This window comes from Zea mays, chromosome 9, assembly GCF_902167145.1.
Source record: "Zea mays cultivar B73 chromosome 9, Zm-B73-REFERENCE-NAM-5.0, whole genome shotgun sequence".
Taxonomy (NCBI): domain Eukaryota; kingdom Viridiplantae; phylum Streptophyta; class Magnoliopsida; order Poales; family Poaceae; genus Zea; species Zea mays.
The window spans coordinates 102908291-102932277 of NC_050104.1; the positions used below are offsets into that span (position 1 = coordinate 102908291).

The following is a 23987-nucleotide window of genomic DNA, read 5'->3' on the forward strand; positions in this document are numbered from 1 at the left end:
GAATCACGCGCGCGCCGGTGAGCCTCCGCCGTGGCACTGTACTGCGCCGCCGCGCTTTCGATTGGAATGGAGCGAACGGTTGTGGACCATCCGATCCACATCAACGGATGCGATTAGAAGTCTAGATAACCCTTCGCACAATGGTTATGACCCGTTAGATCGCGATCGAGCGGATGTCGAGCGAACCACGCTAGTTAAACGGTGACCGTCAGATCTAGATCCGAGGGACCACGCTGCGTATCGGTTCGCGCAGTTTATCATTTAATCCAGGCGCTCGGTTTCTAATCTGATGGTCAGATATCCACGATACCCTTTCGTCCTGACACTTATGCAAAGGAACCCCTCTGTTTTTAGGGAAACAACCCACGGTCCACGCGGGTTGTTCAGAGGGTCTGTGGAATCTTGTGCCGAGGCCCCTTGCTTCTTCTTAAATCTTGTGCGCGAACCAGAGACCCGAAAAGATTAATAAATAAATGTGTAAATTGATTTTTAGAGTAAAAATAAATCCTAGAACTTATTTAATTCATAGAAAATTCATATGAACTCCAAATTGATCCATTCCAGTTTCTAAAATTTTGTAATATTATTGTTTATCACCTAGAGTCTCTTTTTTGACATGAAAATAGTAGTAAAATTTATTTCTCACTTAATCATATATCAAGCACATAAAACCTTTGGAAATTCATATCTTAAAATCTATAACTCCAATATTAATGATTACTGTTCCTAAAATCTTATTTTAATATGTAGATTATTATTATGTATTTTGTTTACATGTTTGGTGTGATGTTAATTTTCTCTATATATTGTGTTTGTTTGTATTGTGGCGAGTAGAAGAGCCTGTGGCTGAGGATCCTGGTGTCCATCAGATAGAAGTAGCTGAGCAGGAGCTCATTGAAGGCAAGTTGTGCCCTTGGTCACTTTTATTTACCCAATAATATTCTTTATAATCATTTACCATGCATAGGCTTAATTTTGTTGGGACCCGATAGGCCACCCTAGACTGTTTATCTCTTTACCTTGTTATCCCTGAATCACTTGGGTAGTTTTGCTATTGCTTTACATGGTTTTGGGTTAATATTTCATTATATCCATGTTCCAATTATTTTATTATTTTATTTATGTTCATGTCAAGATCATTAATGTTAATTGGAACATGGAGCTTAACTTGAGAAACACGTGCCACCACAAGGGTGGAATGGGGACGCCCTTGGCTAACTAATTAGGAAAGCTAGTGAAAGACTACCTTACCCAAAAGGGGCAAGGGCAGTATGGGAGTTGCATGCAGGGAGGTTCTCGGGTTGATTTTGCTGCGATGGCGGTTAGACGAGGGATTCTTGCAAGTGCTCTTCCCATAAACTATAGTGGGTTTTCGGAAGCTAGTGGAACTTTGTAAAGGCCTCATAATGTTTCCCTGCCTCGCTTCCTTGGCAGAGGTGTATGAGACTCGCGATCCCTTAGCAAATGGGTAACATGACTTGTGGGTACAAGGTACAACCTCTGCAGAGTGTAAAACTGGTATACTAGCCGAGCTCACGGTCATGAGCAGCTCAGGTCTCTCGCATGATTAAATATGGAACTTAAATTCAATCTGTCATTTGCATTGCATGGGATTATTTATTCATTTGGTTCTATTATTTTTATTATGGTTTGGTATTCACTTACATTTAGTAACTGCTAATAAAATTTGACCAACTTAATAAAAGCAATGCTCAGTGTTAACCTCTTTTGTTGCTCAGCCTCACACATCACATGAACTCCCACCTTTGGTGAGTTCATGCCACATTATTCCCCACGACTTGTTTAGCGATCAACATGTGTGAGCTCACCCTTGCTATCTCACACCTCCCCACAGGAGAAGAACATGTGGTTCAAGAGGAGCGACACAACGAGAAGTTTGATCTGATCTAGGTGGCGTCTCCGAGTTGACTTATTGGCGCCAAGGATGGACTTAGTTTGTTTTATATTTATATTTTATTTTGTAAGACTTTCGCTATGTAATAAGTACTCTGATGTTATTGGAACATTTATCTTTATACACTCTATTACTATATATGTTGTCTTCTTTGGATGCACCTGGCTTTGTTCCTTAAATCCAGGTGTGACAGAAGTGGTATCAGAGCAAATGTTGACTGTAGGACGAAACCTAGATAGAACTGGACAAAACCCTTACCTACTTACCTTACTCTGATTCATTCTATACTTATCTTATCTTGATCTTGTCTCACCTTTTGGTGTCATACTCTGATTACTCTTATCTTTTCTACCCCAAGACATGATGGATTTCACACCTTGGAATCCTACACTTATGATCTTTTTAAGAGATAGGAAACCTAAGACAAAATTAAAATTATTTTCTCTATTTAAAAATGTTATTTGATTGTTCTAATGATAAATGTCTGATTTGCTTCTTTGATTGATTGAGATATTATAAATGGACATCTTAGCATGTACCACCATAAGATAATGAATTAGCTTTGGTAGGTAAAACATTAAGCTACTTAGCTAATAAATCCCCAAAGTAACATGTCTCGTAATTACCTGCCTTGTCTACAATCCTTTCTTTCTTACCATATGTTTCTAACTCAAATGGTCAATACCAGGAAGGGTGGTGGAATTGATCTACCTCCCAATCGACACACTCGGAGGATATTTAGACAACAACAACAACAACAACCTGAGATGGATCCTCCACAGCCTCCACCAGCCGGAGCTGATCCTGCAGTTGCAGCCCAGATGCGGATAATGCAACAGATGACAGACACCATGGTGGATATGCATGCACAGATGCGGCAAGAACGCCAAGAGATGCGCCAAGAGCGAGAGGAGATACACCAAAAGCGAAGGGCGCAATAGCAACAGCAACAAGCACCACTGCCACCACCACCTCCACCACCGGTTCCACCCCGGGACAAGCACTGGGAGTTCATGAGCCAGAAGCCACCGACATTTGCTAACTCTCCTCATCCACTGGACGTTGATGATTGGCTGAAGTCTGTGGAGAAGATGTTGATTATTGCCCAATGCTCTGACTGGGAGAAGGTTCTCTATGCTTTTGGTCGTCTTACTGGTCCTACTGCTGATTGGTGGGATTCATACACTGCTGTCCACGATGTTGCTGATATTATCACATGGGCGGAGTTTGCTACTCAGTTCAGAAACTACCATATTCCTATTGGACTGATGAAGATTAAGAATAAGGAATTTCTGTCGCTGAAGCAGGGGAGCATGTCAGTCAGCGAGTACCATGATAAGTTCATCCAGCTATCCAGATATGCACCTGATGAAGTTGCTGAAGATGAGAGGAAACATGAGCACTTTATTGAAGGACTCAATGGACCTCTGCAGTATGCGCTAGTGGCTCACACATTTCCATCATTCTAGAGGCTGCTTGACAAGGCCCTAGCTATTGAACACAAGTGTGTTCAGATAGGAGATTTGAAGAGGAAGGCGATATCCCAGGGATAGGGAAGCAGCAATGTTCGTCCTCGCTACGGTTCACCCCACGGTACACCAGTTCGCACGGGAGGAGGCCAGCGCCCAGCTCAGCACTCACCTCAGGGGACTCCACCGACTCGTCAGGGTGCCCCCACTGGCACCCCGATGAAATTTTCAGGACAGAGTGCAGGCACTACTTGCTACAAGTGTGGGAAGACTGGACATTATGCAAATGTTTACCCACAGAGGATTGCTACAACACCTGTGCAGAACAAACAACAGACTCCAGGTTCTGGCAAGGGATTCTCTATTGTCACGGTTAATCAAGTCAGCGCTGATGCTACTGCTGAAGGAGCTAACATCGCACTTGGTATATTTTATATTAATGCAATTCCTGCAACAATATTATTTGATTCTGGTGCTACACATTCCTTTATGTCTGCTCGATATGCCAACACAAATGAGTTACCATTGAAAAACATGAAAACACCAATGATAGTAATTACACCTAAAGGGCATGTTGAGGCAAGTTATATGACACATAGATTGACATTAACAATTATGGGAAGAGAATTCTGGGCTACCGCTATAATATTAGAAGCAAGCAGTATAGATCTAATCCTTGGTATGTCATGGCTAAGAAAGACAAAGGCCATTATACAATGTGGTAGGGGTACTGTAGAACTCACCAGCCCTAAAGGAGAAAGATTTCAAGTTGAAATTGCAGTAACTACTTCTACCCAACGTGCGACATTCTTTATAGATGGGGAGTTTGTTGGTGACAACATCCGGGTGGTTAGGGATTTTTCGGGTGTCTTTCCAGAGCAGTTACCAGGGATGCCACCAGATAGAGAAGTTGAGTTTGTCATTGATCTCTTACCTGGGACTGCTCCTATTTCTAAACGGCCATACCAGATGTCTGTAGAAGAGTTAAAAGAACTTAAGAAGCAGTTAACAGAGTTACAAGAGGCTGGGTACATACGTCTGAGTTCCTCACCTTGGGGAGCGTCGGTTCTGTTTGTACAGAAGAAAGATGGATCACAAAGGATGTGTGTGGATTATAGATCCCTTAATGATGTTACTGTGAAGAACAAGTATCTGTTACCCCGCATTGAGGATTTATTTGATCAAATGAGAGGTGCTAGGGTATTCTCGAAGATTGATCTCCGATCGGGTTACCATCAAATGAAGATTAGGCCATTGGATATTCCCAAGACGGCTTTCTCGACCCGATATGGTTTATATGAGTTCACAGTTATGTCATTTGGACTAACTAATGCACCGGCTTATTTTATGAATCTGATGAATAAGGTGTTTATGGAGTATCTAGACAGATTCATCGTGGTATTCATCGACGATATTCTTATTTATTCCAAGAGTGATAGTGAGCATGAGGAACATCTGAGATTGGTGCTACAAAAGCTAAGGGATAATCAACTCTACGCCAAGTATAGCAAATGCGAGTTCTAGATTTACGAGGTGCCATTCCTTGGACATATCATTTCTAATGGTGGATATCAGTGGATCCTGCTAAAGTCAAGAAGATAATGGCATGGAGCATACCCACTACAGTCACGGAGATCCGGAGTTTCTTAGGACTTGCAGGCTATTATCGGAGATTTATTGAAGGATTTTCTAAGATTGATAAGCCTATGACCTCGCTTCTAGAGAAGGGAAGAGAGTTCAAGTGGGACTCGAAGTGCCAAGATAGCTTTGATCAATTGAAGATGAGGTTGCACTACAAGAAACTGATAAATGTTCGTGGGTAAAATTAAGAACGTGGGTACCGACGTTCTTACTTGAGTTAACTTCATGGGCTATGTTAAGAACGTGGGTACCGACGTTTTTAAGTTAAGTTTGTGGGCCCTGGCTAAAACCGTCGAACTTAACAAGTTAGGAACGTGGGTACCCACGTTCTTAAGTTAAGTTCGTCGGGCACGTGGACACCGTCGAACTTAATCATGAAAACCTAGATCCAAACATCTGTCTCATTCTCGCCCAAACGCTTCTCTCTCTGACCAGCAGACCGCGCCACCGTCGCGCCAGCGCTCTCCAGATCATCGGCCATCCACATCCTCCTCCTCCTCGCCTGCTCACCGGCCGTCCCTGCTGCGGTGCCATCCACTTCCTCTCCCTGCCGCCGTAGCTCGCTGCTCGCACAACCCCCATCTCGCCCTCATCCTTCTTGCCACACCATCGCTACCACTGCCCCGTGATGAGAGGGACCGACGCCATGGACCTCCTCGAGAAGATGATGGCGCGACGAGTGCTCTCGGACCTGTAGAAGTTCTCCGGCCTGATGGAGCACCTGCGGCTCTAGTTCGTGCCCCCGCCGCCCCCACCACTCGGCCCCAGCGGCTGCCGGTGCGGTCCGTCGTCCAGTGCGTGCCGCATCACCCCTCTCTTCTGTTTGCAAGTGGATGATTCAAGGGTCGGTTTGTAGTGCTTGTAAATTGTTGTTCATGAAATTATGCGAGACAGTGTAGTGTCTCTACTAGGACTATTCCACCGTGGGTTTAGATAATTTCTTAGTCTGTGTTTTTAATTAGGGAACCAATGAACACATGTAGTGCATTGCTAATTTTAGACTGGAAATCCTTTGGGTGATTCAGATACTGAAGTAATGTTAGTACCTTTTGTAGATTGCAAATATATCTCACTGTGATCCATGTATAGTTAACGATTCAAGTCCCTCTCACTTAAGTCAGAGGAGACTCATCCCTAGCTAAAGTCATCCAGATATACACATCGTTTTCACAACTTCACCATGAAAACAATATAGCTGCCAATTGTTGTAGAAGATGTTGAGTAGAAACACACATGAAAGGTTGAAAGTGGTGGGAGACCATCAGACCAACCAGATGAGCATCCTCAGCCAACACCCTTGCACGAATGAAGGCACCTTTCTAGGATGATTGGAACATGCTTTTAAAAGATGAATATGGCAGCATTAGCTAATAGCATCAGCGCTCGTTATTGATCAAAGCCTGAAATGTGTCACTAAGCATTCACATTATCCACAGGTGGAAGGCGAGGAAATTAAAACAGACTATTTCTAAATGGTTAAGTCAAAATTTCAACTTTCTAATGTTAAACTGTTTGGAGGGAGCAAAGCTTTGCTGGACATTGGTCTTACTACTTTGGTTTTTCTATTTTTGTAGATCCATATTTGAACACAGATGCAAGTACAATGTCCCCCTTTGAGCATGGTGAGGTGTCTGTTCTTGATAACAGTGGATAGGTACAGCTCCCTAATACTTTCATTTAATACACATTTTAAAATTTGCAGCCTCGATGGTATCTACCTAGCATGTGGTATTTGTAGGGTTTTATGACATCTTACAATATGACACTTATGTAATTATTATAATATATCAGATAAATTGATTTCACTTTTATTTTAGGTGATAATTTAAGGTTGTGGTGATATGTTTTGGTTTTACAACATCACTCTTATGAGAATTGTATTGTTTTTTATGGTTTATTTTTTCTATCTATTTGTTTGGGAACAGTTGGACCCTTAGATTAGGGTACACTCTTTGGACTGTCATTTCTTTTATGCTAATGTAGCATTCACACATTTTACATTTCTTGGAATTAAAGACATCAAAATTGTACATTCATCTTATGATGTTGGGGTTATTTTGCAGACACATCCAGTGAAGATTTGTTCTCAGGTTGATCTGTGCAATTTTGATGGCACTCATGGTGTCAAGTGAGGACTAGTTAGGATCCTTGACAGATATTCTTCGTGTTTCCCGCCCTTGCTTCCACCAGGCTAATTAAATTTCTCTCTTCTTAAGGCAATTTCCACCAGGGTTCAAAATTAAACAAAAGTTCACTATCTTTGAACTAGCAGGAGAGGTGATGTATATTTTAACTCATAAACATGTAGTTTGACAAGAGTTGTCGCTATCTTTAATGATATGATGTTGACATGTTGTCAATCCAGACTGTCATGCTAGCTTCTGGTACTGCCATTGGATATGGTTCAACATTGACTATGACTGATACATAGAACAAGATTAAGAAGGGGACAAAAGGAGATGTTTCTGTACTGAATCCTACTCTTATAATTTCAGTTCCTGCAATTTTGGATCGTATTAGAGATGCAGTGTTTAAGAAAGTGAGTTTATTTCCTGAATTTTATATTTCCACCAAATGTCATTGATTAGCATTGTGACCATTAGAATATTATGCGTATATGGTAATAATAACCCACTGAGGCTTTGTTTGGATAATATAGTATTGACACCAATCCACTGAGGCTTTTTATAGTCATTCCCTTGTGCTCAACTCTTTGTGATACAACTATGATCAGTTGATAAAAGTGGCACATAACTTGAGCAAGTTTTATATTTTGAGTACCTCCCTATTGTAACATATCTTGTTACACTTCTAATTTTGTGGCTAGAACATGAGGTAACTGGTAAGAGAGTTCCTTTTTAGTTTCATGTGGTAGGGTTTCCAGGCCAATTATACATGGTCATATACCATATAGATAACCATGCTTCTTTGAATTAGATTTCCACAATGATTTTTAATAACACATATAACTGCTTTCAATGGCATTAATCATGTGGGATCATTTGTAAGCAATCAACTTTTTTTCATTGTTAAAATTAACGTTTCGAATTCTCTTTCCAGGTTGGTGAGAAGGGTGGCCTCACAAAAAAGCTGTTTGATTTTGCATATAAGCGGAATCTTGCATCAATTGTGGGGAATTGAGGGTGATTCCTCTGGTGGGTGCGCAGGGTTACGCCCAGGTGAAGTTCTTGAAGGGGTTCAGCGAAGATGCTAAGGTGACGCACAATAATAACAGCTGCACACAAAAAAATGTATTTAGCAAAGATGCTAAGGAGCACTCATGAATGATTTCACAGGAAGGATAAAATGAGAAGAGTGGAAACCACCCAAAGGTGAAATTCGTACTGTCCGAGTTGCCTTAGATACAGCGCAGTACCACATTGATGTTACCGAGACAGCAGAGAAGGGCACATAATATATGTATGGAACATTTAACATTCTAAGGAGAATAATTTCAAAGAAATCCTGGAATCTATACGTGATCTAATGAATGAAACATGTGTAGTTCCAGAATGGTTGCATAACATTTTCTTAGGTTATGGAAATCCTTCTGCCGCACAGTGGATGAATATGCCTGATCTTCTGGAAGTTATAGATTTCAAGGACACTTTTCTTGATGCCAACCATGTTCAGCAAAGTTTTCCAGACTACCAGGTATATATTTTGACTAATTGTTTTTGCTTTTTGGAGTGTATCTATTCTCATTTTCATCTTCAGTCTCCAAGCTTCTAATGCTTGAATTTTTCAGGTTACATTTATCAATTCTGATGGTACAAAAAACCTGCATCCAAGTCCCCCTTTTAAAATCAGGGTATCCAAGAAAATGAGGGAAAGCAGTCATGCTTTACCTGGTAACATGAACTCCAATTTGACTGTTAAGAGCAGAAATAATATGGCTGATGGGGAGCCTCAGAAAGAGAAACTAATTGTTGAGACTTACATTCCAGCTGATCCTGGGCCGTATCCTCAAGATAAACCTAAACAGAACTCAGTGAGGTTCACACCAACTCAGGTACTCTTTATATTATCAGACAATCCAATATTTCAATTGGTGCATGTCTGGTAATAAATGTGAGGCACATCGAGAGCATTTCTTGTGCATATTAGATGTTTCTTCCAACTTAGAAATATGATATCATCTCTGGTCAAGCAACATTATTTTTATCTAAGTGTACATGCAATCGTTATCTTACTGGAACTCGAGTATATAACATATTTGGTCTCTTAAGTAAATAGAATAAGTCTAGTATGGTCTGCTAGTGTCTTTGCTTTCATGATGAGTGTGGATCTTATTCCCTTAAAATTCTGACTGTGATAATATTATTTATTTGTAGATTGGTGCTATAATATCTGGTATTCAACCTGGGTTGACGATGGTTGTTGGTCCTCCTGGTACGGGAAAAACAGATACTACTGTGCAGATATTAAATGTTCTATATCACAACTGTCCTTCACAAAGAACACTGATTATAACCCACTCCAATATCAACGCAGAAGATGTACGAGGATGCAAGCCAAGTGGCAACTGATGCTGTCGGCAGTATCAGAACCGTGGCGTCGTTCTGCGCAGAGAAAAGAGTGGTCGCAGCATACAGGGACAAGTGTGAGGCTCTAAGGAAACAGGGCATCCGAAGCGGAGTCGTCGGAGGACTTGGTTACGGCTTCTCGTTCTTGATGTTGTTCTTCACGTATGGCCTTTGCTTCTACGTCGGTGCGCAGTTTGTGCGCCAGGGGAAAACTACCTTTCCAGATGTTTTCAAGGTAAGATACCCAGTTACTGCAGTGCAGTAAAACATTCACCTTGTAAATCATTCACTTGATGATGCCCTGTTTAAATGTGGTAGAGCTAATAGTTAGCTGCTAAAATTATTTAGAGACATTCAAACGATCCAACTAATGGTTAGTTCTGATGTTTTTCCATTCATTGAAACTAGGCCTAACTATCCGAATGTTTTTGCAGGTTTTCTTCGCGTTAGTTCTGGCAGCTATTGGAGTCTTGCAGGCGAGTGCGCTGGCTTCTGATGCGACCAAAGCAAGGGACTCTGCTATTTCCATCTTCAGCGTTCTGGACAGGGAGTCCAAAATTGACTCCAGCAGCGGCGACGGGATGACGCTGGAGGATGTCAGTGGCAACATCGATTTCAGAAACGTCAGCTTCAAGTACCCACTGCGTCTTGACGTCCAGATATTCAGCGACTTCACCTTGCGCATTCCTTCTGGAAAGGCACAGTTAGTCCTAGACCCTAGTGACATACGTAACATCTGTTGTTTTTTAATTTCGCATCTGACATTTGCCAAGCTCTGGGTCTACACCATTTTCCCTTCCTTTTCCTTTCTTCTTTTTGTTTGCAGACAGTGGCGCTTGTCGGAAAGAGTGGCAGCGGCAAGTCGACGATAATCGCTTTGCTGGAGCGTTTGTACGACCCAGATTTCGGTAGAATATCACTGGACGACGTTGAATGTACACAAATGACAAATTTGACATGCTCATATTGGGTCTAGGTCCATGTTATCTTGAATCTCAGTCATTCTCAGTTGGATTAGTTCATCCTTAAATATCTAGAGTTATCATTATTCTGAATTTCCTTACCAATTCAAAGGCGATAAACTGAAGATTACTAATGAGTGGAACTTTCTATATTCAACCGCATATGTAGCCTATGAACTTTCCTGACAAGGTAAGGTGTTTCCTTTGCTTCTTTATTATATGATACTTGATTGTTGTGTTGCTGCAGTGTCCCAGTGGGTCAAGGCTATGGTTTGACTGAAACTTGTGCTGGAGCAGCTTTCACTGAATGGGATGACACAAGTGTGGGTCGTGTTGGTCCACCACTTCCTTGCTGCTATGTGAAGGTTTGTTCTACAAATTTGATGTTTGCTGGATCTGTTAACAAATGTAGTGGTTGGCGAGAGGAGAGGCAATGGTTGGTGGACACAGTACAACAAAAGGCTATAGGACTAACTGTATTGTATGTGATATTCTATGAACTTATATATTTGGACTTGTGTGAATTTGTGATATGAACATATATCAATGTGTTTGAAATTTGTATTGTATGTGATATTCTGTGTTGCATGTGATATTATGTGTGTCTAATTTTTCATTTATGTATTTTTTATTTTTTCTGGAAAAGGGTTAAGAACGTGGGTACCCAGAACGTGGGTACCGACGAACTTAATGTGCAATCCTCACAGACCCACGCAGGACACATAAGTTCGACGGCCACGTGGCCCCGTCGAACTTAACTGTAAGAACGTGGGTACCCACGAACTTATGGGAAAAAATTCGACGGCCCCGTCGAACTTAAAAACACATATCCTTAATGTTAAGTTCGACGGTACCCACGTTCTTAATGTTAAGTTTGACAGGGCCGTCGAACTTACTTCTCTAAGTTCGTCCAAAAATTACCGTCGGCTATATTCGTCGGTAAACCCACGTTCTTACGGTAAGTTCGACGGCTTATTACATTAAGTTCGACGGTTTGTCACCCACGTTCTTTAACCAGTTTCCTGTAGTGTTGATGTCACCCCCAGTGTTGGTTATGCCAGATCTACAGAAGGGATTTGACATTTATTGTGATGCCTGCGGCCAAGGCTTGGGATGTGTGCTTATGCAAGAAGGACACGTGATTGCCTACGCGTCTCGTTAGTTGCGGAAACATGAGTTGAACTATCCCACTCATGACTTAGAACTAGCAGCCGTAGTGCATGCGCTTAAGATATGGAGGCATTATATCATGGGAACCAAGTGCCAAGTGTACACGGATCATAAAAGTTTGAAGTATATATTCACTCAGAAGGATCTCAACCTTAGGCAACGCCGTTGGTTGGAGCTTATTAAGGATTATGATTTGGAGATTCACTATCACCCAGGTAAGGCGAATCTGGTTGCAGATGCCTCGAGTCAGAACGAACACGTCCATGCAGCTATTGTTTCCCAGATACCCGATGAGATTGTTGAGGATTTTAGGAGACTCAACCTAGGGATAGTTTCTCACACTGAAGGAGTTACAATTGAAGTGGAACCTACCTTGGAACAAGAAATCCGTAAAGGTCAGATTGGTGATGCTAAAATTCAAGAGATCAAGGATCTTATTACGGAAGGTAGAGGCCCAGAGTTCACGGAGGATGGGCAAGGCACCGTATGGTTCAAGGATCGGATATGTGTTCCTGAGATTGATAGCCTTCGTGAGACTATATTGAAGGAAGCCCATGACTCTGATTATTCTATTCATCCTGGTAGCACTAAGATGTATCAGGATTTGAAGCAGAAATACTGGTGGTATGGATTGAAGAGAGATGTGGATGCACATGTGGCTATGTGCGATGTGTGTCAAAGAGTTAAGACTGAACACTAGAGGTCAGCTAGACTACTGTATCCACTAAAGATACCCGAGTGGAAGTGGGAAGAGATTGGTATGGATTTCATTACTGGATTGCCTCGCACCCCGAAGGGATATGATTCCATATGGGTGATTGTGGATAGACTGACCAAAGTAGCCCACTTCATTCCTGTCAAGACTACTTATAAAGGCTCATAGATGGCAGAGTTGTATATGGCTCGGATTGTGTGTTTACATGGAGTACCAAAGAAGATAGTGTCTGATCCAGGTTCACAGTTTACCTCAAGATTCTGGAGAAGCTTTCATGATAATATGAATACAAAGTTGAACTTTAGTACGACTTATCACCCTCAGACTGATGGACAGACTGAAAGGACTAATCAATTACTTGAGGATATGTTGAGAGCTTGTGCCCTTCAGCATGGAGAAAGTTGGGATAAAAGTCTACCATATGCTCAGTTCTCATATAATAATAGTTATCAGGCCAGTCTGAAGATGTCACCATTTGAAGCTTTATATGGCAGGAAGTGTAGGACTCCTCTATATTGGGATCAGACTGGAGAAAGACAGTTCTTTGGGCCTGAGCTTATTCAAGAGGTAGAGGAACAAGTCCGTATAATCCGGGAGAACTTGAGGGTAGCTCAAACCAGGCAAAAGAGCTACGCTGATAATAGGAGGAGACCATTGGAATTTGAGGAAGGTAATCATGTGTACCTTAAGGTGTCACCACTTCGTGGAATGAGGAGATTCAAAGTTAAAGGCAAATTATCCCCTCACTTTATTGGACCCTTCAGAGTTTTTAGGCGAGTTGGAGAGATGGCCTATCAACTCGAGCTACCTGATAATCTATCTGATGTGCATAATGTATTCCACGTGTCTCAACTTAAGAAGTGTCTCCATGTCCCTAAAGAACAATTACCAATGGAAGAGCGCAGTGTTTAGGGTGATTTGACTTACACAGAGTACCCTATCAAGATTCTTGATACATTGACTCGAGTTACAAGAAATAAGGTGATAAAGATGTGCAAAGTGCAATGGAGTCACCATGGAGAAGATGAAGCTACATGGGAGAGAGAAGAAGAACTTCGCATAGATTTTCCTCATCTTTTCCCTAGTCCTTCCTAAATTTCGAGGACGAGATTCTTTTTAAGGGGGTAGGATTTGTAATACCCAAAAATGTAAAATGGAAACATAGTTGGATTGCATACATGTTCTTACATCTATTTATTATCACATGTGACAAACACCCCAAAAGTCATTAATTAACTAATGACACCAAAAATAATACATGCATCATGCTGGATTTTATTTGTGTGTGCATTTAATAGCAACAAAAATAATAATTATAGAAAGACATTGGTATCCACATTGAATTGAGACCCAATCTACAATTCTAGGATTTGAGAAAAGAGAAGAAATACTATACAAAAGAGATAAAATAAAAATATAAAATAACTAGATTTGGTTCATATGGTTATTTAAATTTAACCCAAGTACGAACTTGTCGGGGACCATAATTTGGGGTACCCCCAAGACTCCTAATCTCAGCTGGTAACCCCCATCAGCACAAAGCTGCAAAGGCCTGATGGGCGCGATTAAGGTCAAGGCTCAGTCCACTCAAAGGACACGATCTCGCCTCGCCCGAGCCCAGCCTCGGGCAAAGGCAGCCGACCCCGGAGGATTCACATCTCGCCCGAGGGCCCCCTCAAGCAACGGACACACCTTCGGCTCGCCCGAGGCCCAGTCTTCGCAGAGAAGCAACCTTGGCCAGATCGCCACGCCAACCGACCGTATCGCAGGAGCATTTAATGCAAGGATCGCCTGACACCTTATCCTGACGCGCGCTCTTCAGTCGACAGAGCCGAAGTGACCGCAGTCACTTCGCCGCTCCACTGACCGACCTGACAAGAAAACAGCGCCGCCTGCGTCGCTCCGACTGCTGTGCCACTCGACAGAGAGAGGCTGACAGCAGCTAAGTCTAGCCTTGGGCGCCATAGGAAGCTCCGCCTCGCCCGACCCTAGGGTTCGGACACAGCCTTGGCCTCGGAAGACGGTTTCCGCCTCGCCCGACCCAGGGCTCGGACTCAACCTCGACCTCGGACGACGGACTCCGCCTCGCCCGACCCTAGGGCTCGGACTCAGCCTCGGCTCCGGAAGACGATGGACTCCGCCTCGACCGACCCCAGGGGTCGGACTCAGCCTCGACCTCGGAAGACTGACTCGACCTCGACCTCGGAGGAGCCTCCGCCTCGCCCGACCTAGGGCTTGGACCAACCACGTCACAGGGGGCCATCATTACCCTACCCCTAGCTAGCTCAGGCTACGGGGAACAAGATCGGCGTCCCATCTGGCTCGCCCCGGTAAACAAATAATGATGGCGCCCCGCATGCTCCATGACGACGGCGGCTCTCGGCCCCTTACAGAAGCAAGGAGACGTCAGCAAGGATTCGACAGCCCCGACAGCTGTCCTTCCGCAGGGCTCTAGCTCTCCTCCGACGGCCACGACATCACATGAACAGGGTGCCAAAACCTCTCCGACTGCCATGACGACATGTACTTAGGGCTCTAGCTCCTCTCTGCTAGACACGTTAGCACACTGCTACACCCCCCATTGTACACCTGGACCCTCTCCTTACGCCTATAAAAGGAAGGTCCAGGGCTCTCGTACGAGAAGGTTGGCCGCGCGGGAGAACGGGCCGACGCATAAGGCTCTCGCTCTCTTTCTCTCCCACGCGAACGCTTGTAACCCCCTACTACAAGCGCACCCGACTTGGGCGCAGGGCAACACGAAGGCCGCGGGTTTCACCTTTTGCCTGTTTCTTCCCCCCTTCGTGGTCCGTCTCGCGCCGACCCATCTGGGCTGGGACATGCGGCGACAATTTACTCGTCGGTCCAGGGACCCCCGGGGTCGAAACGCCGACAGTTGGCGCGCCAGGTAGGGGCCTACTGCGTGTTGACGAATAGCTTCCCGTCAAGCTCCAGATGGGTAGTCTCCAGCAACCTTTCCAACCCGGGACGCTGCTCCGTTTTGGGAGTCTCGAGTTCATGTCCCTCGACGGTAGCTACGACATGATACTCCTTCCTCCGCCGCGCGACAGCGACAATGGCGGCCGTCAACCCGCCCGCCGGCGGTGGAATCAACGACGTCTTCCTCACATGGCGGAAGAACAACATCCGGGTTTGTCCTGTCACCTCCCCCACCGACGGAGGAGGAGGCGGGGCAACCATGGCCAAGCAGGAGGCGGCACCTCGTCGGCTGTCGAGCAAGTCGACGACGCTGGCGCCCCAGCGGGGGACACGTTGGGCTTCGACCTTGCGTCTGAGACGAAGACGAGCGCCGTTTCCCCGCAACACGCCAACCCCAAGCAGACGAACGATGCCAGCACACTCGCGAAGGACTTGCTGGGCGTCGCCCTCGTACCCGAGACAACGGTGCAGTCTGCCCCTGACGCGACTTCGTCACCGCCCGTCGACCAAGAGGTACCGACCGATTCCCATCTCATGCCTTTTGGATTCAGCTTCGACCCACCAGGCGACCTCGCTTCGGTGGAAGCATTCATAGAGGCATGTACCAACCCTCCGGGGTACCATATGCGGTCGCCCTGGGACAGACTGACGGCCGTCTCGACCTACGGACCCTCGGGTTCCGAGGAAGATGACGAGCCCGACTTTTGTTGGGATTTCTCCGGGCTCGGTAACCCCAGTGCCATGCGGGACTTCATGACCGCATGCGACTACTGCCTCTTCGATTGTTCCGATGGTAGCCGCAGCTTCGGCGATGAGGACTGCGGCCCAAGTCGTGAATGTTTCCACATCGATCTAGGGGGTCCCAGCGAAGGCAACCATCTTGGTATGCCGGAAAACGGAGATCCCCCTAGGCCTGCGCCTCGCATTGACATCCTTCGGGAGCTAGCTGTAGTCCCAGTCCCTGCGGGGGGTCAGGACGCACAGCTCGAGCAAATCCACGAGATGCAGGCCAGGCTCGACGAGGGAGCAGGAACACTTGAGCAGTTCCGACGGAACATCGGGCAGGAATGGGCAGACCAAGCTCCGGCCGGAGAAGCGCGTCATCTACCCCAGGGCATCCGGCCAGCGCCGCATTGCCGACGACGTCAGGGCAAGGCCGCCACCGGTCTCCAGTGGGGTCGGCCAGAACCTGGCTGCGGCAGCGATGCTACTCCGTGCGATGCCAGAACCATCGACCACCGAAGGGCGGCGTATCCAAGGAGAGCTCAAGAATCTCCTGGAGGATGCCGCGGTCCGACGGGCCAAAAGCTCTGCCTCACGAAGGCAGGGGTACCCCTCGGAGCATCGCGCCGCGACTTCCCGATTCGTGCGGGAAGCCTCGGTCCACACCGGGCGCACGTGCAACACGGTGCCTGCGGCCCCGGGTCGCCTCGACAGCGAGCACCACCACCGCAACCGTCGAGCCCACCTTGACGAGAGGGTGCGCCGAGGCTACCACCCCAGGCGTGGGGGACGCTACGACAACAGGGAGGACCAGAGCCCCTCGCTCGAACCACCCGGTTCGCAGGCTTTCAGCTGGTTCATACGACGGGCGCCGTTCCCGACCCGGTTTCGAACCCCGACTACCATCACAAAGTACTCGGGGGAGACAAGGCCGGAACTGTGGCTCACGGACTACCGACTGGCCTGCCAGCTGGGTGGAACGGACGATGACAACCTCATCATCCGCAACCTCCCCTTGTTCCTCTCCGACACCGCTCGAGCCTGGCTGGAGCATCTGCCTCCGGGGCAGATCTCCAACTGGGACGACCTGGTCCAAGCCTTCGCCGGCAACTTCCAGGGCATGTACGTGCGCCCTTGGAACTCCTGGGATCTCTGAAGCTGCCGCCAGCAGCCGGGAGAGTCTCTCTGGGACTACATCCGGCGATTCTCAAAGCAGCGCACCGAGCTGCCCAACGTCACCGACTCGGACGTCATCGGCGCGTTCCTCGCCGGCACCACCTGCCGCGACCTGGTGAGCAAGCTGGGTCGCAAGACCCCCACCAGGGCGAGCGAGCTGATGGACATCGCCACCAAGTTCGCCTCTGGCCAGGAGGCGGTTGAGGCCATCTTCCGGAAGGACAAGCAGCCCCAGGGCCGCCAGCCGGAAGACGTCCCCGAGGCGTCCGCTCAGCGCGACACCAAGAAGAAGAACAAGAAGTCGCAAGCAAAACGCGACGCCACCGACGCGGACCTTGTCGCTGCCGCTGAGTACAAGAACCCTCGGAAGCCTCCCGGAGGCGCCAATCTCTTCGATAAGATGCTTAAGGAGCCATGCCCCTATCATCAGGGGCCCGTCAAGCACACCCTTGAGGAGTGCGTCATGCTTCTGCGCAACTTTCACAAGGCCGGGCCACCTGCGGAAGGTGACAGGGCCCACAACAACGACAAGAAGGAGGATCACAAGGCAGAGGAGTTCCCGAGGTCCATGACTGCTTCATGATCTACGGTGGGCCAGTGGCGAACGCCTCGGCTCAGCACCGCAAGCAAGAGCGTCGGGAGGTCTGCTCGGTAAAGGTGGCGGCGCCAGTCTACCTAGACTGGACCGACAAGCCCATCACCTTCGACCAAGGTGACCACCTCGACCGCGTGCCGAGCCCGGGGAAATATTCGCTCGTTGTCGACCCTGTCATCGACAACGTCAGGCTCACCAAGGTCCTCATGGACGGAGGCAGCAGCCTCAACATCATCTACGCCGAGACCCTCGAGCTCCTGCAGATCGATCTGTCCTCGATCCGGACAGGCGTGGCGCCTTTTCACGGGATCATCCCCGGGAAACGCGTCCAACCCCTTGGACAACTCCATATGCCCGTCTGCTTCGGGACTCCCTCCAACTTCCGAAGGGAAACCCTCACGTTCGAGGTGGTCGGGTTCCGAGGAACCTACCACGCGGTACTGGGGAGGCCATGCTACGCCAAGTTCATGGCCGTCCCCAACTACACCTACCTCAAGCTCAAAATGCCAGGCCCCAACGGGGACATCACCATCGGCCCCACGTACCGACACGCGTACGAATGCGACGTGGAGTGCGTGGAGTACGCCGAGGCCCTCGCCGAATCCGAGGCCCTCGTCGCCGACCTAGAGAGCCTCTCCAAGGAGGCGCCAGATGCGAAGCACCACGCCGGCAACTTCGAGCCAGCTGAGACGGTCAAATCCGTCCCTCTCGACCCCAGCAACGACGCCTCCAAGCAGATACGGATCGGCTCCGAGCTCGACCCCAAATAGGAAGCAGTGCTCGTCGACTTTCTCCGTGCGAACGCCGAAGTCTTTGCATGGAGTCCCTCGGACATGCCTGGCATACCGAGGGATGTTGCTGAGCACTCGCTGGATATCCGAGCTGGAGCCCGACCCGTGAAGCAGCCTCTGCGCCGATTCGACGAAGAAAAGCGCAGAGCCATAGGCGAGGAGATCAACAAGCTGATGGCCGCAGGGTTCATCAAAGAGGTATTCCATCCCGAATGGCTTGCCAACCCTGTGCTTGTGAGAAAGAAAGGAGGGAAACGGTGGATGTGTGTAGACTACACTGGTCTAAACAAAGCTTGTCCGAAGGTTCCCTACCCTCTGCCTCGCATCGATCAAATCGTGGATTCCACTGCTGGGTGTGAAACCCTGTCTTTCCTCGATGCCTACTCAGGGTATCACCAAATCAGGATGAAAGAGTCCGACCAGCTCGCGACTTCTTTCATCACACCTTTTGGCATGTACTGCTACGTTACTATGCCATTTGGTTTGAGGAATGCGGGTGCGACGTACCAAAGGTGCATGAACCACGTGTTCGGAGAGCACATTGGTCGAACGGTCGAGGCTTACGTCGATGACATCGTAGTCAAGACGAGGAAAGCCTCCGACCTCCTCTCCGACCTTGAAACGACATTCCGGTGTCTCAAGGCGAAGGGCGTAAAACTCAATCCCGAGAAGTGCGTCTTCGGAGTCCCCCGAGGCATGCTCTTGGGGTTCATCGTCTCCGAGCGGGGCATCGAGGCCAACCCGGAGAAAATCGCGACCATCACCAACATGGGGCCCATCAAGGACTTAAAAGGCGTACAAAGGGTCATGGGATGCCTTGCGGCTCTGAGCCGCTTCATCTCGCGCCTTGGCGAAAGAGGCCTACCTCTGTACCGCCTCTTGAGGAAGACCGAGTGCTTCACTTGGACCCCCGAGGCCGAGGAAGCCCTCGGGAACCTAAAAGCGCTCCTTACCAGCGCGCCCATCTTGGTGCCCCCCGTTGCCGGAGAAGCCCTCTTGATCTACGTCGCCGCTACCACTCAGGTGGTCAGCGCCGCGATCGTGGTTGAGAGACGAGAAGAAGGGCATGCATTGTCCGTCCAGAGGTCGGTCTACTTCATCAGTGAGGTACTGTCCGAGACCAAGATCCGCTACCCACAAATTCAGAAGCTGCTGTACGCGGTGATTCTGATGCGGCGGAAGTTGCGACACTACTTCGAGTCTCATCCAATGACTGTGGTGTCATCCTTCCCCCTGGGGGAGATCATCCAGTGCTGAGAGGCCTCGGGTAGGATTGCAAAGTGGGCGGTGGAAATCATGGGCGAGACAATCTTGTTCGCCCCTCGGAAGGCCATCAAGTCCCAAGTCTTGGCGGACTTTGTGGCTGAATGGGTCGACACCTAGCTCCTGGCAGCTCCGATCCAACCGGAACTCTAGACCATGTTTTTCGACGGATCGCTAATGAAAACAGGGGCAGGCGCGGGCCTGCTCTTCATCTCGCCCCTCGGGAAGCACCTCCGCTACATGCTGCGCCTCCATTTCCCGGCGTCCAACAACGTGGCTGAGTACGAGGCTCTGGTCAACAGGTTGCGCATCGCCATCGAGCTAGGGGCCCGACGCCTCGACGCTCGCGGTGACTCGCAGCTTGTCATCGACCAAGTCATGAAGAACTCCCACTGCCGTGACCCAAAGATGGAAGCCTACTGCGACGAGGTTCGGCGCCTGGAGGACAGGTTCTACGGGCTTGAGGTCAACCACGTCGCCCGGCGGTACAACGAGACTGCGGACGAGCTAGCAAAGATAGCTTCGGCGTGAACAACGGTTCCCCCGAACGTCTTCTCCCGGGACCTACATCAACCCTCAGTCAAGACAAATGACACGCCCGAGCCCGAGAAGGTCTCGGCCCTGCCTGAGGTGCCCTCGGCTCAGCCCGAGGCACCCTCGGCCCCCAAGGGTGAGGCACTGCGCATCGAGGAAGAGCGGAATGGGGTCATGCCTAATTGAAACTGGCAGACCCCGTACCTGCAGTATCTCCACCGAGGAGAGCTACCCCTCGACCGAGCCGAAGCTCGGCGACTGGCGCGGCGCGCCAAGTCGTTCGTCTTGCTGGGGGACGGGAAGGAGCTCTACCACCGCAGCCCCTACGGCATCCTCCAGCGATGCATATCCATCGCCGAAGGCCAGGACCTCTTACAAGAAATACACTCGGGGGCTTGCGGTCATCACACAACGCCTCGAACCCTTGTTGGAAACGCTTACCGACAAGGTTTCTACTGGCCGACCACGGTGGCCGATGCCACTAGAATTGTCCGCACCTACCAAGGGTGTCAATTCTACGCAAGGCAGACGCACCTACCCGCTCAGACTCTGCAAACAATACCCATCACCTGGCTGTTTGCTGTGTGGGGTCTGGACCTCATCGGTCCCTTGCAGAAGGCACCCGGGGGCTACACTCACCTGCTGGTCGCCATCGACAAATTCTCCAAGTGGATCAAGGTCCGACCCCTAAACAGCATCAGGTCCGAACAGGCGGTGGCGTTCTTCACCAACATCATCCATTGCTTTGGGGTCCCGAACTCCATCATCACCGACAACGGCACCCAGTTCACCGGCAGAAAGTTCCTGGACTTCTGCGAGGATCACCACATCCGGGTGGACTGGGCCGCCGTGGCTCACCCCATGACGAATGGGCAGGTAGAACGTGCCAACGACATGATTCTACAAGGACTCAAGCCAAGGATCTACAACGACCTCCACAAGTTCGGCAAGCGATGGATGAAGGAACTCCCCTCGGTGGTCTGGAGTCTGAGGACAACGCCGAGCCGAGCCACGGGCTTCACACCGTTCTTTCTAGTCTATGGGGCCGAGGCCATCTTGCCCACAAACTTAGAATACAGTTCCCCGAGGACGAGGGCGTACGACGACTGACGCAACCACACCAACCGAGAAGACTAACTGGACTAGCTGGAAGAGGCTCGGGACGTGGCCTTACTACACTCGGCGCGGTATCAGCAGTCCCTGCGACGCTACCACACCCGAGGGGTTCGGTCCCGAGACCTCCAGGTGGGCGACTTGGTGCTTCGACTACGACAAGACGCCCGAGGGCGGCACAAGCTCACGCCTCCCTGGGAAGGGCCATTCATCATTGCCAAGATTTTGAAGCCCGGAACATACAAGCTGGCCAACAGTCAAGGCGAGGTCTACAGCAACGCTTGGAACATCCGACAGCTACGTCGCTTCTACCCTTAAGATGTTTTCAAGTCGTTCATACACCTCGTTTACGTACGCCAATAAAGTCTAACCATCAAGGAAGGGTCAGCCTTGCCTCGGCAAAGCCCGACCCTCCCTCGGGGGCTAGAAGGGGCGAACCCCCTCTGCGTCAAAATTTTCCTCGAAAAAAGTCTTCCATCAAAACGACTTTCGCGTCTCCCGGCTATATCAGTAACAGGACCCCAAGAAACGAACAAGAGTGCATGTAAGTGGCAAGGCCGACCGAGACGAGGGACTCCTACGCCTCTAGGATACGGATACCTCACTCGTCGCCTACCACGAAAAATAAGTCTTACTTGGGTAAGCAATCCTGCTACTGACGAACGAGTCCGGATACGCAAAACAGGAGAAAAAGAGACACAACCTTATATTACGATGATAAAGTGTTCGGGCCTCGGCGGCCGCAAAAGACACATATGCATTAAAAATAAACTGCTCCGGCAGAATCAGGCGTCGCCCGGAGAAGGAGCCGCGCCCTCGGCTTCGTCCCCACCCTCGGCGAGATCCACCCCAGCCTCGGACGACGGCGCAAGCGGGAGGATCTCTGCTTCGAAGGTGGTCGCCAGCACCGCACTTGGGCCTGTGGCGGCCGCATCAAGCCTCTGGACTTCGGCCAGGGCAGCTTCATCTTCGTCGGTAAGGCAATACCCCTCGCTGACCCGCTCCAGATCCACGTCGTAGTGGGAAGCGAGCACGGCGAAGGCCCGCCTGACGCCGTGATGCAGCGCCTCGCGGAGTCTGCCGCACGCGTGGTCACTCAAGGCCTGCAGGCGACTCTAAGGGGAGCTTCCCGAGGGGACTTCGTCGAAACCAAAGACCCGGCCGAAGGCCGAGATGGCCTCGGACATGGCCGCGTGGTCGGCCTCCCTCTGCTCGGCCGCCTGGGCAAGTGCCTTGGTGGACTCATCAAGGGCAGACTCGAGCTCTGCAAACAGCCAAAGCAGAAGACTTCAGACATGAGTTGAGGAACGAAGCTGAATCAAAATCTTAAAACAGCCAAGACATACCTTCGGCTCGGGCACGCTGCTCCGAGGATGCGGCTTGCGCCACGGCTAGGTCTGCCGCAAGGGCTCCGGCCCGAGCAGACGCCTCGGCTAACTGGACTCCAAGAGCCTCAGCCTGGCTTTCAGCCTCGGCGGTCCGGCCCCGAGATTGGTCTCGCTCACCGATGACTTGGCCAAGCTCCAACTGCTGCCGCTGCGCCTCTGCGCGTGCCGCCGCTGCCTCTACTCCCAGATCGACACAGAGCAACCGAAGGTCCGCCACCTCGGCGCTCCATTGGGAGAGGCGCTCAGTAGCCCCGGCAAGCGTGGTCCTCAGGGACCGCAGCGAACCCCAGACATCGGCCTCGCGGCGGATGAACAACGACTTGGCGGCGCTCAGATCCGTCAGATCCTGAGGAAAGGAAGCGAGCGTCACAAAGAATGCCTTGATCACGTGAAAGGTATGCTTGAAATCATTACCTGGAGGATCTTGGGAACGTCCCTGCAAAGGACCTCCAAGGTCGACCGAAGCGACCCCACCGTTGCCTCGGCACAATCACGAAGCCCGTCCCAAGACTACTCCTCTCGCTCGTCGTCCAGAACGAAGAGGGGATCCGAAGCCCCACTGGTCCAGAACCGGAGCAACTGACGCCGCCCGTCGGGACTGCGCCGCGCGGGGACAAGGTTGCCGCTCCCCAGGATGGGTCGTGGTTCCGTGCCCCCCTCCTCCGAGGCACCAAGTAGCGACGCCTCGGCCATCTCAGCGTCGGCGGCGACGGGTGGCTCCACGGCCAGAACGGCAACCACCTCGGCAGAAGCCGGTGCCAGCGCCGGCAACACGTCTGGTGGGCTCGAGGCCGCAGCCGTGCCAGCAGCCTCCCTCGGCACGACGGCCGCCTCGACGGACGAGTCGGCCTCGGGAGCTCGCCCCACGGCAACTTGTGCCGCCTGGGCCCCCCTCTTTGGGGCATCTTGTGGGAAGGCCAGCTGGCCGGCGAGGCCTGGTGCGACACTGGCTGCAGAAGCCGGCGCCGTCTTGAGGACCTTCCGGGGAGCCAGACCGGTCGAACCATGCCTCCGTTTGCTGGGAAGAAAAGGAAGAGCAGGATCAGGACACACGAAGGAGGAGCCAGGA

General features: G+C 49.7%; 1 protein-coding gene and 1 long non-coding RNA gene across 2 annotated transcripts; both read left to right on the top strand.

Annotated features, from left to right (window-relative positions):
• Window positions 1-7280: 7280 nt before the first annotated feature.
• On the top strand, window positions 7281-8160 carry LOC103638758 (uncharacterized). Its single transcript, XR_559014.3, has 3 exons — window positions 7281-7302; window positions 7391-7564; window positions 8086-8160. It is a non-coding gene; the product is annotated as an uncharacterized lncRNA (long non-coding RNA).
• Window positions 8161-9522: 1362 nt separating this feature from the next.
• LOC103640122 (ABC transporter B family member 9) lies at window positions 9523-10789 on the top strand. Its single transcript, XM_020544668.1, has 4 exons — window positions 9523-9786; window positions 9986-10249; window positions 10378-10486; window positions 10761-10789. Exons 1-4 carry the CDS (start codon window positions 9523-9525, stop codon window positions 10787-10789), a joined length of 666 nt encoding a protein of 221 aa, XP_020400257.1.
• The last annotated feature ends 13198 nt before the right edge of the window (window positions 10790-23987 follow it).

Coding starts and splice junctions, on each gene's coding strand:
- LOC103640122 (XM_020544668.1), top strand. CDS start 9,523: ATGTACGAGGATGCAAGCCAAGTGGCAACTGATGCTGTCGGCAGTATC. Junction 9,787..9,985: donor CCTTTCCAGATGTTTTCAAG/GTAAGATACCCA, acceptor ATGTTTTTGCAG/GTTTTCTTCGCGTTAGTTCT. Junction 10,487..10,760: donor ATCACTGGACGACGTTGAAT/GTACACAAATGA, acceptor GTGTTGCTGCAG/TGTCCCAGTGGGTCAAGGCT.